The 18144-nt window shown below is 42.3% G+C and overlaps 1 protein-coding gene across 1 annotated transcript in view; it reads left to right on the plus strand.

Moving 5' to 3' along the window:
* The window catches only part of MYO19 (myosin XIX), a 1187636-nt gene that overhangs the window by 828691 nt on the left and 340801 nt on the right, over positions 1 to 18144 (plus strand). Inside the window, exon 14 of the mRNA XM_044054569.1 lies at positions 68 to 243. Within this exon, the coding sequence (XP_043910504.1) occupies positions 68 to 243 (176 nt within the window). The remainder of the gene's footprint in view (positions 1 to 67; positions 244 to 18144) is intronic.

Raw genomic sequence — 18144 nt, forward strand, 5'->3', positions numbered from 1 at the left:
TTGATGCTGCACATATAATTGAATCAGTAAGCTTTGTTTTGATTCGGTGTCCATTTGACATCTACAGGTCTGGACAATCTAAGCAGTGACTTGGAAGCTCAGTGTTTCATTACGAATGATATACTTGAAGCTATATCACCATGGACAAATCTGATTTCTTCTTACTATGATCCTGCCGAGACCCAATCAAGTGGTTGTTTAGTACACTGTGGCAAAACAAAAATATTTACAACACATTCAGTGGTATGTATTTTTTAATTTACTTGAAATCAAGAAAATGTTCAACGGACTACTTTTTCAGCTAATTAACCTGCTTTACCGAACTGTGACTGAGATTTGCATATTCATTGGTTTTAAACCAACTCCCAGTTTCTTAAGGTATGTTATCATGGTCCATACCTCTCAACTGTACTGAATTCCTTGGTATTTACTGTTTTTGGGGTTGAAATAGGGTGCCACAAATTCCCAAGTGGCCAATTTAAATCCCGATTTTTGTTTTCATTTTTTTATTTACATGCTGACATCATCACACATCAGAAGCATATCCCATGACATCATCAGTGAGCCTCCCAAAGCTAGTGTGCAAACAGCAGAATTAGGAACATTTACATTTTCAGCATTGTGTAAGCTTATGAAAAAATTAGTGCCCATACAGGCATGTGTAAATGGTAAGTGTATAAAGATTTTTGGGAGGTAATCAGTAAAATAAAGCTGTTTTATCAACAGCCTGTAATTGTGTGTTTATATACTGCTATTTAGAATTACGTAGAACATTTTACGGCAGTCACTCTCCTCAGTATAGGTATTAAAATGCTTTGCAGGGCATGATTTTGATATTCACTGATCAGCTTTAACTGTATGAGCAGTCCATTAAAGAAAGAAAGATTAATAAAATGAAACGAGATCAACTGGACAAAGATGATCCTGGGAGACTTACTAGGAGTACAATAATAACAGCAACAACAAGAGAACCAACAACAGACAAGGTTTTAGTTATTACAGGGGATATAAGGGAAAGTATAACCATGCCAGCAGACCTCAACGGGATTTTCCCAGGGGAGATCCTCGCACAAAACCAGACAGGGGCACAATACAGGACCACCAGGAGACTGCCCCTCCAACATCTCATTCCCCACAATCACAATCCCCTCTGGCTATCAACACTCTGCAGAAGCCTTCGACATCACAGAAGGATCAGGACCGGAACATAAGCCACAGCGGCAACCAGAACTGACAGAGTTCTACAGGACGAATTACAGGACTACCAGGACAACCGGGACTACAGACAGTCCAGCTACCAGGAGCAGCAGCACCTTCACAGAGATCAATTTCTTCGGGAAGACAAATATCGACAGCACAGTCATCGAACACCACACTAATAATAAAGCCAGTACCAGAACAAGAACAACCACCACCAGAGCCCCAGATCTTGTCCCTCTTACCAGGTCCCCCCATACCACAGCCACAGCGGGGAATACTACTACAACCCACCAAGATTCCAGAAAGCAGAGGAGGAATTCCAGAGGTCTCATACTCTATCCACGAACTCCCAGGGAGACAGGAGAAGCAAACAGTGGACAGGGGTGAAGGAAATACAATATCTGGGCAATTCCGACTGGAACCCCTACTACAACCCAGGTCCCAGGCTCAGACGGAGGAACCAGCCACAATAACCGGTACAAAAACAACCGGTACCACAATAACAGGTGCTCCACTTATCTGGAACCACTCTGTTAAAGCACTGACTGAAGAGGAAAAAAAGTGTGTTGTCCAAAGGACTTAATTTTGTATCAAGCTGCAGGAGTGAGGTTGCTCAGGTACTGATAGACCTTAAAATGTTTGTGAGGAAACTCAACTTAAGGGTACAGTTTCATGGCAAAAGTAATGACACTGAAAATAAGCCTATTGATGAAACTATAAAAAGGCCTAGCAGCTATTGTCCACCACTACATCAAACACTAGCTGCTTTCGAAGTGAAGTGTGAGACAGATATCAGGAAACTGCTTAAAAAAACCTCCTTAGAAAAAACTTTATAACCTAACACAGGGAGAAAGAAAAGCATTGCTTGAGCTAGGCAATGATAAATCCAGGCATGTAATGAAGGCAGACAAGGGAGGAGAGGTATACTTGTGACTGATACCACTAGCTACAACCAAAAGATAGAAAACATGCTGGAGGATAACAGATTTTGAGTTATTTACCATGGATAACATAAAAAGAGCATATGATTTATGGAACACTAATCTCACCACATTATAGGAAGAAAAACTTATCACTGAAAATCTTTTAAGTATTTATGGAGCCCATGCCCACGTTTACCTTACTTATTTGGAATACCAAAGCCACACAAGAACAGAGAAGACCCACCTTATAGACCGGTGGTAGTAAGTGGAGGTTCCCTTACTGAGGTCACAGCCATTTACCTTGATTACTTGCTGAAACCTCTAGCAGAAAAGAATAAGTCATACATAAGAGATTCAATGGATTTTTTTGAAAAAAATAAAAAACATTATAGTGGAAGCTGACAGTATTTTGGTAACTATTGATGTGGAATCCTTGTACACAGTGCTCCCTCACAATTACTGTATAACAGCAGCTAATGGAGTCTTTTAAGAAACATAATCAGGGTACACAGGCACAACTGCAAAAGTTAAGTAAGCGCATTAATCTTGTACTGGACTTCAATTTCTTTACTTTCAGTGGCAAACACTACAAACAAAAAACTGGTGTAGCAATGGGGGCTGGCATGGCTCCCATCATAGCTAACATAGCCCTGGGCAAATGGGAGGAGGACTTTGTGTTAAAGACATGCGTCTGGAGCATTTCTCCCCGGGCCTCCGCTGAAAACAGGATCTGTGGAACCTAGTCGGACTTTCCCGGTCAACAAATGTTAAGTAAATAAAATAAATAAATAAACAACACAGATTACATACAGCATACCCCATGCTATTTACGTTTTATTGATGATGTATTTATTGTGTGGGAAGAAAACAGTGTAAGAAACTTCTCTGTGTGGAAGATTTTCAGTCCATATATTTCTAGTTAATCACTGTATATAATCAGATCAGACAATAGTAGTAGAAGTAGCGAACGTAAACTCGTCAAGTCAAAAAGTAATAATAGAAAATATATAATTCTACAGCATTACTAAGTATTCGAAAGTAATCCAAGCAAGGCAGGCAGTCTGTTTCCAGTCGAAAATCCTTTTATTAAGTCCACAGACAAGCGATCCAAGTAAAACAAAAGTAGAGTAATAATTTCCTCACAAGCTTTCTAAATATATATATACTTTTTATCAGGCATGGGAGTGGTTTATTGTGCTGTAAAACAAAGTGTTATTGGTACACATGTTAAATTCACATCCCTTCCCCCATCAGTGTGACATTCGAGCTGGTCCTGCCCTACCTAGTAGCTGTCATAATAATATATAGCCCTAATGTACTTTAATGGTACATCTTATTTAACCAAATTATTAAGTAGATTATTAAGTCTGTGATTTTATATACAAGGCAATATACTACATGGCTGGAAATATATAAACCTTAGTTCATTTTGCGATCAAAAATTATATATAAATATATACATATACATTTTGCTAGTAAAAATCAGTTTCTGTTTTCATAACCTATTGTTAACAAAGATCGCTTTCGTCCTTCTAGACTTCTTCAGGTCTGTGTACAAGAACCCTAAAAACCTATATAATTGTATAATTAGTTAGTATTGTTATTACCATCATTTTGAATAAAGTTGGGAAAAAAAAAAAATATATATATATATAGATATATATATATATAGATATATATATATAGATATATATATATAGATATATATATATATAGATATATATATATAGATATATATATATATATATATATAGATATATATATATATAGAGAGATATATATATATATATATATATATATATAGATATATATATATATATATATATATATATATATATATATATATTATGATGTAGGGCGGTGCAGTGGTGCAGCAGTTAATGCTGTCGCCTCACAGCAAGAGGTTCTGCAGTTTGATTCTCAGCTGGGGTGCCTTCTGTGTGGAGTTTGCATGTTCTCCCTGCATTCGTGTGGGTTTCCTCCGGGTACTCCGGTTTCCTCCCACATTCTAAAGACATGATTCTGGAGCATTTCTCCCCGGGCCTCCACTGAAAACAGAACAAGATCTGTGGAACCTAGTTGGACTTTCCCGGTCAACAAATGTTAAATTAAAAAAAAATTAAAATGATGGAAATAAAATATACACTTAAATTTCAAATGATTTAAAATGGTATTTAAAACCAATTTGTAGAAAAAAATATATTAAATAAAATACAATTAGTCATGTAAACAATGTGGCAATTTTCTAAGTTCCAGTGCACTTTTAATTGAACAGTAGTAGTTTAGTCCAGGCTTTCTAAAAGAGTTTAGCTTTAATTGCCACATAAGTTCATGTTTCTCCAGAATATTCGGGATGTCTCCATCAAGATCACCCATGTCTATGCAATCCAGGATCTGGAACTTAAAACCTGTGTCTTTTATGAAGAGAAAGGTGTTTGGCTAGTGCATTATTTTTACATCCAGAGCGGATTTCTGACAGATGACATGAAATCCTTCGCTTGAGTTTATTTACAGTCTTGCCCACGTAGAATGCATCACATTCACTGCACTGTGCCCTGTAAATTACTTTTTTAGTGTTACAATCGCCCCCTGCACTGGTTTTAATGATCTTTAAATAAGGGCAATGAAAACTATCACCTTGCTGTATAAATATACAAAATGTACAATTAGTTTCACATCGTTTAGTGCTTTTCTCACACAGTCTAGGTTTAAATTCAACAAAACTTCTAATATTCCTGGCCTTCCTATAAACAAATGATGGGGCTTCACCTAAGATGTTAATCAGAAAAGGGTTTCCTGTGACAATGTCCCAGTTTTCTTCAATAATATTTTTGATACTGTGATAATCCAAAGTGTATGTCAGGATGCAGCTATTTTTGCATTTGTTGTTCTCTGTGGAATTACTTAACATTTTTCTACTGGGGAGGTTGAGTTGAAGGTGCTTCAGTCCTTTTCAGTTGTATAATGGGTTTTCCAGGATGTTTAACATCTGACTTTCATAGGCTCTCACTAGAAAATCATTCTCTAAGTTCAGGTTTCTCAAAATGGTTCCATCTCTGTGGTAATTCGAGCTAATCTATAGCCTTGGGATTTCACTACATTATATTTGTTTTTTGTAGGATGTAGACTTTTACTGTGGTGTAATAAGTTAACCCTCGTTGGTTTTCTGAATAGATCAATGGTAATTCTGTTCTTGTCCTTGGAAATCTGCATATCTAAGAAAGTGGTTGAAGTACAGCTATGGGAAGAGGTAAACTTCAAGGAAGGGGGTTGTTTGATTGAGATGAGTGATAAAATCTCCAAGCTGCAAGGTGTCACCTTCCCACACAATAAAGACATCGTCAATAAAACGTAAGTAGCATGTGATATGCTGCATGTAGTCTGAGTTGTTTAACACACAGTCCTCTTCCCATTTGCCCAGGGCTATGGTAGCTATGCTGGGAGCCATGGCAGCCCCCATTGCTATACCAGTTTTTTGTTTGTAGTGTTTGCCATTGAAAGTAAAGAAATTGAAGTCCAGTACAAGATTAATGAGCTTGCTTAACTTTTGCAGTTTTGCCTGTGTACCCTGATTGTTTCTTAAAAGACTCCATAACTGCTGTTATACAGTAATTGAGGGAGCACTGTGTACAAGGATTCCACATCAATAGTTACCAAAATACTGTCAGCTTCCACTGTAATGTTTTTTATTTTCTTCAAAAAATCCATTGAATCTCTGAATGAATGTGATGCATTCTATGTGGGCAAGACTGTAAATAAACTCAAGCGTATGATTTCATGTCATCTGTCAGAAATCCGCTCTGGATGTAAAAATAATGCACTAGCCAAACACCTTTCTCTTCATAAAAGACACAGGTTTTAAGTTCCAGATCCTGGATCGCATAGACATGGGTGATCTTGAAGGAGACATCCCGAATATTTTGGAGAAACGTGAACTCGTGGCAATTAAAGCTGAACTCTTTTAGGAAGCCTGGACTAAACTACTACTGTTCAATTAAAAGTGCACTGGAACTTAGAAACTTGCCACATTGTTTACATGACTAATTGTATTTCATTTTATTTTATTCTACAAATTGGTTTTAAATACCATTTTAAATCAGTTGAAATTTAAGTGTATATTTTGTTTCCATCATCATACATACATTTTTTCTTATTTTTATTTTTTTCTGGTTCTTTTTTCCACTTTTTTCAAAATGATGTGTAATAACAATACTAACTAATTATACAATTATATAGGTTTTTAGGGTTCTTGTACACAGACCTGAAGAAGTCTAGAAGGACGAAAGTGATCTTTAACAATAGGTTATGAAAATAGAAATTGATTTTTACATGCAAAATGTATATGTATATATTTATATATTTTTTGATTGCCAAATGAACTAAGGTTGATACATTTCCAGCCATGTAGTATATTGTCTTGGATAAAATCACAGACTTAATAATCTACTTAATTTGGTTAAATATGAGGTACAACATCATTATAAATTTTATTTAAAGTACATAAGGGTTATATATTATTATGACAGTTACTAAGTAGGGCAGGACCAGCTCGAATGTCACACTGATGGGGGAAGGGGTGTGAATTTAACAGGTGTACCAATAACACTTTGTTTTACAGCACAATAAACCACTCCCATGCCTGATAAAAAGTATGTATATATATATATATATATATATATATATATATATATATATATATATATATTTAGAAAGCTTGTGAGGAAATTATTACTCTATATTTGTTTTACTTGGATCGCTTGTCTGTGTACTTAAAGGATTTTCGACTTGAAACAGACTGCCTGCCTTGCTTGGATTGCTTTTGAATACTTAGTAATGCTGTACAGTTGTATATATTCTATTACTTTTTGTTTTGTTTTGTTTTGACTTGACGAGTTTACGTTTGCTACTTCTACTACTATTGTCTGATCTGATTAATATACAGTGATTAACTAGAAATATATGGACTGAAAATCTTCCACACAGAGAAGTTTCTTACACTGTTTTGTTTTTGGACCCACTACACTTTAGTGGGTTGTTTTGAGACTTTGGGGATACCACGGAGATTACTTGTTCTATAACTGTAGTTGCAGACCATCTTTTTATCAATATATAGAAGGTGAATTTTCAAGTTTGGGCTTCGGGATAGCAACCCGATCCTGTAAAAAGACAGGTACAAAAACAAGTGCTGAATGACACAAGAACGGGAGAGAGAGTTTTTAAGTGTAATAAATATATTCATTAACATCTAATTCTGTTATATTTAGTACGTATTTCATGTTGGTGTAGGAGCTACTAAACGTTTACATGTTAATAGTGTGTTTACAAGTTGTCTATCAGTTTCTCCCCAGGACCTATAATTTTGAAGAACTGTGGGTGTCTTGATGGTTTTTGCAAAACTTTCTATTTTACACTTTTGCCGGGGATATATAGAAACCTTGCATATTTTGTGAAGTGAGCTACAATTAAATTTTGACAAATACACAGGCATGAAAATGAAATATTTTTTTTCCTAGCTTACTTGAACTTTACAGCATGGTTAACAGTTTTACCAAAGCTTGTGCAATGCAAAACGTCTTTAGCAAACAATGTGCAACATACGGCTGTAATGGACTTTGCATTGCTCTTTTTTGCAGGTGCTCTGCAGAGTGACATTGGTATTTTTTGCTGTACAGCAGTATAAATTTAGTCAAAATAAACATTTATGGATTATAAACTGAAGATGATTGCACACTTTGAAAAGAGACTGCATATTTACCAGTAAGTGCTGTAAGATTCCTAGCCCTGTTAAGGTATCCAAGGTGCATAAATAAGGATCAAGTGTCATGATTTGATGATTTAGTAGTGAACTATAAGAAATTATTTAAAACCTGCAAATATATTAAACTGATATTGTAAAGTAGTGATGCTGTTTACACATTTGTTTATAATGTGCTGAATAGTCCGTGACATTTGGATGTTCCTGCACTCATTTCAGTGTGACTAATGGAGATGGAAATAAAAATAAAACATTTGGGTTTTTGCTTCACTCTGCAAAGAAGTGCTAGAGATGCTCCAGAAAGTACTGTTTTTATGTTTAGATACATGTATTCTGGCATGGTATGTGCCATCTGGTGGACGTTTGTAGTACTTTCTTTTTTTGTTTTGTGTTCTGATGGGTAAAACTGTAAACCAGCTAGAAAGAAAAACAAATTCACTAACTAAATTAGAATGTGTGAGATTTTCAGTGTAGAGACTATTATGACTTTATCCTGATAAAATTATGGTATTAATTTGTTTTAATAAACATCTTTATTAAATTATTACATATGATTTAGGCAATCTTACATTTATATAAATGAAAAAATTACACCACTTTAGTTGCAAACATTATACATCACAGGCACCATTGAAACAACTGTAGTTGCAAACATTATACATCACTTATCTATCCAGTCATTGTTAATTAAGCATTATATGGCTCTTTCACATACTGCCTCTTAAACCTTGTTCCTTCTTTGCATATATTGTTCCCACAATTCCCATTTTTTCCATGTAGCTTGCTCCTTACATTTTCAAAAGATCCCAATTCCAGTTTTATCTGTTACTGTACTTGCTACTTCTAGTAAAGTTGGTCTAGACTTTGATTTCCATTTTCTAGTAATTGCTTTTTTGGCAGCCACCATAATTAGACTCAGCAAGGCTTTACTATATCTAGACAATTCCGATTCTGTTTCATAGCTCAAAAAAATCCTCAAGCTGCTCACCCAGCATCTCGACACAAAGGTCTGCAGGGAATCCCTAAAGTGTGCCAGCTCATTATACTCTGCAAAAATGTGTTCCTAGCCACCTCTTTCTTGCCCGTCACATTTCAAACATTTGCTATCCACATGAGGAAAAATTCTTTAGTCTACTTGGGTTGTAAAAATATCTATGTAAACCCTTCCAGGCAAAGATCCTAAATCTTCTAGACTTTGTTGCATACTTGGGAGATGAACGTATATTCCCCCATTGTCTTTGTAATTGCTTATCCAGTTTCTCTTCCAATCCTTTCTAAGCCCTTCTGATTCTTATAATTATCATGCAGTATTTTGTACGCTTTACTAAGTATTCCTTTTTAATGGCAGCTTCTGTTCTACATTCTACAAAAACTCTACCAGTGTTGGTCTTGCATTTAGGAACCCCCCCCCGTTTCTTTCTCTTTGCCTATACTCCAGCAATCTTTGATGGGGAAGGCAAACTCTAACATTGAATCCAAATAAATTCTTGTCCTATTCTATTACCTTTCCCTTTCTAGTTATTTGCTCCCAATACTTTGGTTCCTTTGCCACTTTTCTCCAATAAATTCAAGCCCCCCCCCCCTTGCCTATTATTCTGTATCCCTAACCACAGTCATGCCTATCAGCAGAATCTGTCTTCATTCTTGTGCTGGTTTAGTTCTTGGAATACTTTCTGCTGCTTTATGAATACGATATTCTGTATGATTTTTGTTCTCCTTGAATCTGCATCCATGTTCCCAATCTCTCTTTTTTTGAACCCCCCCGTTGCGTCATCTTTTGTTTCCAGTTTGAATTATAGAATTGAAATTGTTGTTTTCATGTGATCTTCAACCTGAGGAAATACGGATCTGGTATGGATCTAACCTGGCCTAATTTTCCAGCATCGGATCCAAGCTCCTCCCCTACCCATAACACCCCTCTCCCTCCTCCCTTCAGATCTTGGTTGCTGCACGTTCAGACAGCAGCATGATCCATCGGCTCCAAGTTTCCTTAGTGGTGAAAGTTTTTTGGCTTCTTTCTCAATCTTTCATCTTCCTTTATCTCTCTCTTCTCAACTCTTTACCCTACCTGTGTCCCTTTTTGCGATCCGGCATCAGTTCTCAAAAAAAATAAAAAACTTGGTCTCACTTAACCACTTTCCCTGTCTGTGTGTGTATGTGTGTTTGGGTTTTTTCCTACTTCCATGGCTGAAACATCCAAGCTGGGCTTTAGAAAATGCGCTGTGTGTGGCCACTAGCTACTCCCTTCTGATGGCCAGACTCCATGTTGTGTGTCTGGGGGTCCCTCACCTAGACCCCTCCTGTTCGATCTGCATGAGCTTCAACCCCTGCACATTGATCCACAGGAGGAACAAATTTATTCTCAAAGGCCTCCTTCCCCCTCCTCCTGAGGCCTCCACCTAATCTTCCTCTGCCCTAGCCTCTGGGACTCAACCTCCTGCCAAGAAGGCCGGGAATGGAGTGAAACATTGCCATAAGGAGCGAGATAGGCCAAGAAAGCAGTCCCCCGACCGTGCTTCAGCCGAGCTCCCAGCCAAATCCTGCCAGGATCCCAGCCCGGGTTCCCCTTGGCTCCGGTCACCTCATTTCTCGCTGGATGTCTGGGCTGAACCCTCTAATCTGCCTCTCCCTGGCACCACTCCAGGGCTGTGTTGGTGGATTCCTCCATCCGGTCCACCTGTAGTTTTTTCTGAAGCAGAGGTAGACAGGATGATGCGGAGATTTGTCGGAACCAGATCCAGATAGGAGTCCTGCCTGCCCCCTCCCTCTCTGGGGCTGGGAGCATGCAGTCTACCTTTCTTCCCATTGCTCCCTCTCCAATCTGACCCCCGGCTTTGGAGTCTTCGGGTCCGAGGTTACCTGATGTTGAGGGGGTCGGTGCCAGTGGGTCCAGGTACCTTGATGCAGACTATTGCCCTGAGTGGCTTGGCTCCGACCTGTTCGGAGCTGGATCCGAGGGGATGGCATCGGCTTCAAGGTTTTCAGAGTTGGCCCTTCCACTTGGAATCTCGGCACCTGGAGACTCTGATCCGGCTCCCCCATAGATGCAGAGGGTGATGGGATCCAGTGCTACTCCCCTTAGCCTTGGGGATTTGTTCACCCTCTGCTTTTGATATGGTGGAGAGGATTCTCTGGGCTCCCTCGAGACCCTTTGATGTTATCCTTCTCTGAGTCCATTCTGGCTCCCTCTCTTTCTAGTCCAGAATCTGTCATCCTGCCACCTCAGGGACAGCCTGTTGCCACCACTCTGCTCCAGGGAGTCCCCCACCCCCCACCCCCAGGAGCTGCCTGAGGTTTAAGTCCTCCCTAGAGAACCCCCTGAGGAGCTCCCTCAGAAACATACGTGCAAAAGGAGGCACTTGGACTCTCCACCAGAGTCCCTCAGAGAAGACACTGACTTGGAGGAAGGGGAAGCTTCCCCTTGGTCACCCCCAGATGATTTCTCCTTCGGAGACATCATGGAAATCCTGTGCCAGTGTGGTTGGTGGTCTGTCCGAAAACCCAACCTGGATAAGTCTATGTTCCCGGATGTGTTTGCCACAGGACCCTCTACCTCCCGGGCGATCCCTCCTGCTGATCCCCTTGTGGACTTAATTTCATCCAGGGCATGGAAGGAACCAGACACTGTGGAACCTATTCCCAAGTGCCCTGACAAAGTTCTCAGCACCCCATAAGACAGGCAACACTGGTCTAAGGGATCCCAGGTAGATGCCATGGTAGTTGCGGCGGCCACCAAGAAAGAGCTCACTCAGGATAGCTCTGTGGTCCATCCGTAGGGCCGGGAGTCTCAGGCCATGGACCATTTTTGGAAATGGGCTTATGCTTCAGCCACGTTTGTCTAGGGTGCACTGAAGTATATGATACGTGATCAGACTACAGTGGGACCTGGTCAAAGAGGTCACTTAGTCTGCCCCAGGGTCCATGTCTGCAGAGAAGGTGTTCTCATCCCATATGACCACCCTAACTTAGATATCCAACACTTCCATGAGGCTGCTGTCACACGCTACTGAAGGTGTCTCTTGGGTGGCTGTAACCAGCATTGCCATCAGTTGTCATGCTTGGATCTGGCTTTTTGCATTCTCTGAGCCCTTCAGGGCGTCATTTGCAAATGCCCCCAAGGATGGTTCCACACTCTTTGGTAAGACCATTTGAGACATCCTAGTTCAGGGTGAGAAAGACGGGAAGGCCTTGTCTGCCGTTGGGATTCGCTTCTCAACCCCATAATGATCCTTTTCCCAGAATCAGCGTGGGGTGAAGATGTGGTTCTGAAGTGCCAGGGTACTTCCCACACTGCTCAGGACTCCACTTCCCCTGGAGGTAGAGTAGGATATGATAGATGCCGTCTTCATGACAGAGGGGGTTTGAGTGACCATGGGTCTCGGGATTCATCCCCGGACAGGCCCACACAGCAGCTCTGAAGGGTTGCCCAACTGCTTGTCTCTGGAGGCCGTCTGGGTACGTCTTCTCTGCACCCATCAGCCTGGGAGTCCATCACAGACTATCATTGGGTGTTGCAGATTATATCCATAGGATACTAGATTCCCTTCCTTCAACCCCCAGTCTCTCCCCAAACACCTCCCAGACATCCCACCCATACAGCTGGGAGGAGGCAGCAGTGGAAATTTCCAAGTTGCTTGAAAAGCGAATCATTAAACCCATCCCTCCAGACCAGTCCAGATTAGGCATCTATTCTAGGTTCTCTTTGGTGCCGAAGAAAATGGGGGCCTTAAGACCCATCCTGGATCTTTCAATCCTAAACCTGTCAGTTGTCAAGACAAAATTCCTGATGGTCACTCTCAGTTCCATTCTGCCCGTTCTGCAGATAAGATTGGATGTGCTCGGTGTGCCTCCAAGATGCGTACTATCACATCAAGATGGGATGGGCTTTTTCTGAGGTTCCTTCACTTCCAGCTTGGAGCCAATCATCAGTTCAGAGCACTCTCTTTTGGTCACACCATTGCCCCCAGGGTGTTCACCAAAGTGATAGCAGTGGTGGCTGTTCACCTGTGGCTGCAAGGGGTTCCAGGTCTTCCCCTACCTGGACAATAGGCTTTTTTCCGCTCCCTCCAGACATTGACCCTGTCAAGCTAGGGATCTTTTTCTCAAGACTGCCCACAAGCTAGGCATAGCCATAAATCTCAGCAAGTCCTAACTGGATCCAGTGCAAGTTCTCGACTTCATCAGGGCTTGCTTAGATACCACTCAAAGCAAGGTGTTTCTAACTCCGGACAGAGTTCAATCCCTGTGACATTGTTAAACTCATTGTTCAAGCCCAGTCTCCCTCTGCGGAGTCGGTTCTTCAGGCGTTGGGGTTCATAGCGGGCACAGTCACCATTATCCTTACAGCTCGTCTTCATATGAGGGTCCTCCATTGGACTCTGGTGGTTAAATGGTTATTATTAGACCTGCCCTTATCTCATCCAGTTCAATTATCTCGGGTTTACAAGGATTTGCTTCCCAGGTGGCTTCAATCCCCGATCTTCTTCTGGGTCATCCGTTCATCCTCCCCACCAGAGTGATCATGGTGACCACCACCTCCTCCCTGCTCAGGTGGGGGGGCATTGCATGTGATGGACAGTCCAAGGCATGTGGTCTTCCCTGGAGACCTATCTGCATATCAGCATCCCTGCGATGAGGGCGGTGCTGTTGGCGTTGCAAGCTCTTCATCCCCAAGGGACGATTGGGATCCAGACAGACAATATGTCTGTAGTCTGGTACATCAACAAGTGGAGGGGGCAGGTCTTACCCCCCTTTGTCGCTAAGCCACGAGACTGTGGGAGTGGGTGATCTCCGGCTGTTTTTTGGTGGCAACTACATTCTGTGGAGGTCCAACATTCTGGTGGACAGGCTCAGTAGATCTATTATGATCCCTTACGAGTGGTCTCTGAATCCTTCAGTAGTGGAACAGATCTTTCTAAAGTGGGGTCAGCCTTGCTGTGATCACTTCGCCTCTCCTTCCAATGTGAAGTGCAGCAAGTTTTTCACTGTGACCCCCCCCCCCCAGGGAATTCCCCGAGAGGTGCACTAGTTCGTGCTTGGCCCTTCAGTCTACTTTATGCTTATCCTCCACTCCCTCTAATTCTGAAGTTCATTCAGAAAGCTCGACGGCTGGGGAGCTAAGTGATCCTCATTGCCCCATTCTTGCCTCACCAAGTATGGTTGCCCTCTCTGTGGTTTCATGCAGTGTGTCCTCTTTGGATACTTGATCCATTTCTGGATCTGATCACGCATCCCTCAGGGATCCTGCACCCAGATCTAGTCAGTTTGGAGCTCATGGCTTGGTTGCTCCAGTTATAGTGATAGGACTCCCGGGCTGTCTTCTCCTGTTCAGAAGATTTTGATAGCTGCTCACAAGTCTTCCACCAGGAAGGTCTGTTTCAGTAAGTGGAAACGTTTCTTTATTTGGGCTTATCAGCATCATCTGGACCCTTTTACTGCTTCTGTCCCTGCCATTTTGCAGTTTTTGGCAGATATTTTTAATCATGGCACTAGTTCTTCTGTGGTAAATGTACAGTTGGCAGCGATCTCCAATTTTCACATAGGGGAGAATTCAGCTTCATTAGCTTCGTTCAAGCTTTGTAAAGCCTTTTTGAGAGGTACCTTTTTACTCAAGCCTCCAGTCAAGGGCCCAGCGCCCCATTGGGATCTTACCCTTTTACTACAATCTTTGGTCCCCCCCTTTTTGAGCCAGCAGCTACAGTTGACTTACAATTCCTGTCTTGGAAGATGGCCTTTCTGGTAGCCATTACTTCGGCCAAGAGAGCATCGGAGATCCAGGCCTTATCTGTCAAACCTCCTTATATGGTTCACAAAGACAGGGTTTCCTCAAGGACGGAACCCTTCATTCCTTCTGAAAGTGGCATCAGAGTCCAACATTAACCAGGTCATCAGTCTCCTTGGTTTTCTTTCCAAACTTCCAGAATAAGGGAGAGTATAAATTGCATTTGCTTTGATGTTCATAGGCAACTGTGTTTCTGTTTGTATCGAATTAAATCCTTTTGCAAGTCTGATCAGCTTTTTCTTTCCTTTTCTAGGCCTTTCTCAGGAAAATCTGTTTCAAAAGTAACTATTGCTCATTGGATCATTCAGTGCATAGCGTTGGCCTATCAAGCCAAAGGACCATCTCCACCGGGTCATGTCAGGGTGCATTCTACCAGGTCTATAAGTTACTTCTGCGGCCTTTTGGTCTAGGGTTTCCTTAGATGACATTTGCTCTGCAGATACTTGAGCGTCATCACATATCTTAATCTCTCATTGTAAACTGGATCTTCTTTCCAGAGGCAGGGCATCCTTTGGCTCAGCCATGCTCCGGAACATCCTTCCATGAGGATCTCCCAGGGCTGTTTGGTAGCTGGGGACTCTGTCCCCCCCAGGTTGAAGAGCAAATGAAAACAACAGTTTCAGATAGTTGTGTACTCATCATAATGTTCCATCTGAACTGTTGCTTTTCATTTGTCTTCAGCTGTCCCTCCCTTCCCCTTGCCTTATGTGGGCTGTGTAGTGGACCAGATGGAAGAGGGGGCATAGTCCCTACTCTGAGGTGCCTTTGTTTTCCTTATTGTGTTAAGGGATGCTTATGTCAGAGTGTTAGGCATATGGTTAGATGGGGGTGCTACTATCTGCAGCAAACTTGATCTGAGGGGAGGAGGGAGACTGGTGTTATGGGTAAGGGAGGAGCTTGGATCCAATGCTGGAAAATGCAACTGGGTCTGTACTGGATCCGTATTCCCTCAGGCTGAAGATAAATGACAAGCAACAATTCGGGTGGAAACGTTATGGTGAGTACATAACTTTTTTTTTTTTTTTTCCTGCATGTGCTTATGTAGGAGCCTTAACTGCATAGCTCTGAAATACCCCTTCAAATTGGAAATTGAATAATCTGAATCTGCTTTGTTCTTTTGGAAGAATGAGATTATCCCACTTGACTCTTGCCATCTTCCTCTCCCAGATAAAATCCTTCCACTCTATTAATTGCTTTCCGCAATCTCCTCTGGTTAATAAAAATATGCCTGTTAAGACTAAAGGGACTAAGAACATTTTAACTGCGTGTATCTTACTGTCGATAGCCATATTAACAGAGCTTCCCTTCTCCCCATTTTTATTGGCTTTTGTTTAATGTCTTCCCACATTTCCTTAGCTGCCACATTAGAATCATTTTAATCCATGCTGCTAAATGCTTCATTTTATCATGTCCCCATAAATATGGATATTGCTGAAACAATTCATGTGTGCGTACATAATTTACCACTATTGCCTTTGTTTTAGCTTCATTAATTCTGTATCCCGAAAATATTTGAACCTGTCTCAAAATGTTCCACAACACTGTAATGTCCTCTTCTAGTTTTATGAAGTATAAAATATCATCTGCAAATAGAGCCAGTTTTTCTTGACTACCATACCAATTAAATCCTTGAATTTCTGAGTCCCTTGTGTTTTTTTGGCAGTGGTTCTGAATATAATTCAAATAAAGGGGAGTGAGGACACCCATGCCTGGTTCCTCTGCTCAAGCAGAAATGATCAAAGTACCCCACCCACTTCAGTTTTTGCCTCCCGTTCCTCATATGTTCTCTTAATCAACCTTATAATTTTATCAGGGAATGCAAATGCTTCCATTGCTTTGCTCATAAAGTCCCATCTTATCTGTCAAATGCGTTCTCTGCATCAAGACGTACCAAGAACATTGGTATCTGAAGTAGTTGACTTCATTTGATCAGCAACCTGTGGGTATCGGATCCGACCTGGATCCGAGCTGGCAGCTTTCCAAGCTTGAGATCCGAGCTCCAAACTCCTCCCCTTACCCATAATACCCTGCCATCTCCTTCCAACCCCCAGATCTCGTTTGCTGCGGCTTCTACAAGCACGAGTTACGAGCTCCTGATTAAGAGTTAGTGAGTAGTTTAATCTATTTACGATTTATTTTTTGTGAGTAGTGTGTGTGTGTGTGTGTGTGTGTGTGTGTGTGTGTGTGTGTGTGTCAGATTGTCACTTATCAACTACCCCTTTTCCTTCTTATCTTAGTTTTTTTTAATACTTCTATCCCTTCCCTTAGTCCTGTGTGTGAGAGTGCATGTGGGTAAGGTGTCTAGGATGGCCAAAGGCCATTTTCTCTAAATGCTCTGAGTGTGGCCATAAGCTCTCCCCAGCTGATGGCCACACTCAGTGCGTTATTTGCCTGGGGGTTGCACACCTCTCATCAGGCTGACATATTTGTGCAGCTTTTAACCCCCGGGCCCTGAAGGATAGGAGGAACAAGCTTATCCTGGCGGGTCTTATACCCTCGGACTCTGCTTCTTCCTCCTCTCCCTCAATGGCTTCAGCCGCGGCTGTTCAGCCTGCTACCTTGTCTCCCCTGGCTGGGACTCAAACTCCCGTTGTTTGGCAGGGAGAGAAAGAAACAAGGAAGATGGAAAGGAGAGAGAGGGAGAAAGAGAAGGAGAGGGAAAGAGATAGAGATGTACAGGAGCCACAAGCGGCGGGCAGAGTCAGCCCCTTCGGCCCCGCTAGCTAAACTCCTTTCTTCCCCTCAGAAGATTCCCCGATCCTCCCCCTCTCGGCTCTGCTCTCCACACTACTCGCCAGAGCCACAGGAGGAGCCCCGGCCATCTTCGAGGTTGTCGCGGCGGCCTTGTCTAGGTCTACCTGAAGCCTCTCCGTTGCCGACATGGACCGGATGATGCGTCACTTTCTACAGACCCAGATGCAGATGGGGAGTGCTCCTGCCTTCCCCTCACTGGGGGGGGGGGAGAGTTCAGCCACTTTTTTCGCCCCCCATAGCTCCTTCTCCGATCCACTATTGGGTTTCGGAGCAGTCAGATCTGAGTAGTCTCTGAGCCGGGGAGTCGTCTGCGCTGATAGTGGTTGCTACTTCGCTGGCTGTGCGGAGCCGAGGGCCGGGCGTCGAATCCGAGAGGGCTGGTGCGTCTTAGGCTCCATTGCAGTCAAGGCCCTCCTCTCTCTCGGATCTGATTGTTTCGGCTCCGGCTTTGGTCCCCAAGTCGGACCCGAGGATGTTGATCACAGATCCCAGACAGAGTGGTTCATCCTCTGCGTTCGTCGTGGTGGAGAGGGTTCTTTCGAGAGGTTCGAGACCCCCTGCTCTTACTATGGATCCAGCCACCACTCCATTGCATATGGGCCTGTCCTCCATCGTCCAGTCCCAGGGACAGCCAGCGTCAATGTCCCAGACAGTTCCCTCGGAGGAACAAGACCCTGTTGGTGAGCTCTCTTCGGACAGCCCCCCCCCCCAGGAGGTACCTCACAAACGCA

The sequence above is a fragment of the Protopterus annectens genome, chromosome 13.part0, assembly GCF_019279795.1.
Source record: "Protopterus annectens isolate FY-2018-M chromosome 13.part0, PAN1.0, whole genome shotgun sequence".
Lineage (NCBI taxonomy): Eukaryota > Metazoa > Chordata > Ceratodontiformes > Protopteridae > Protopterus > Protopterus annectens.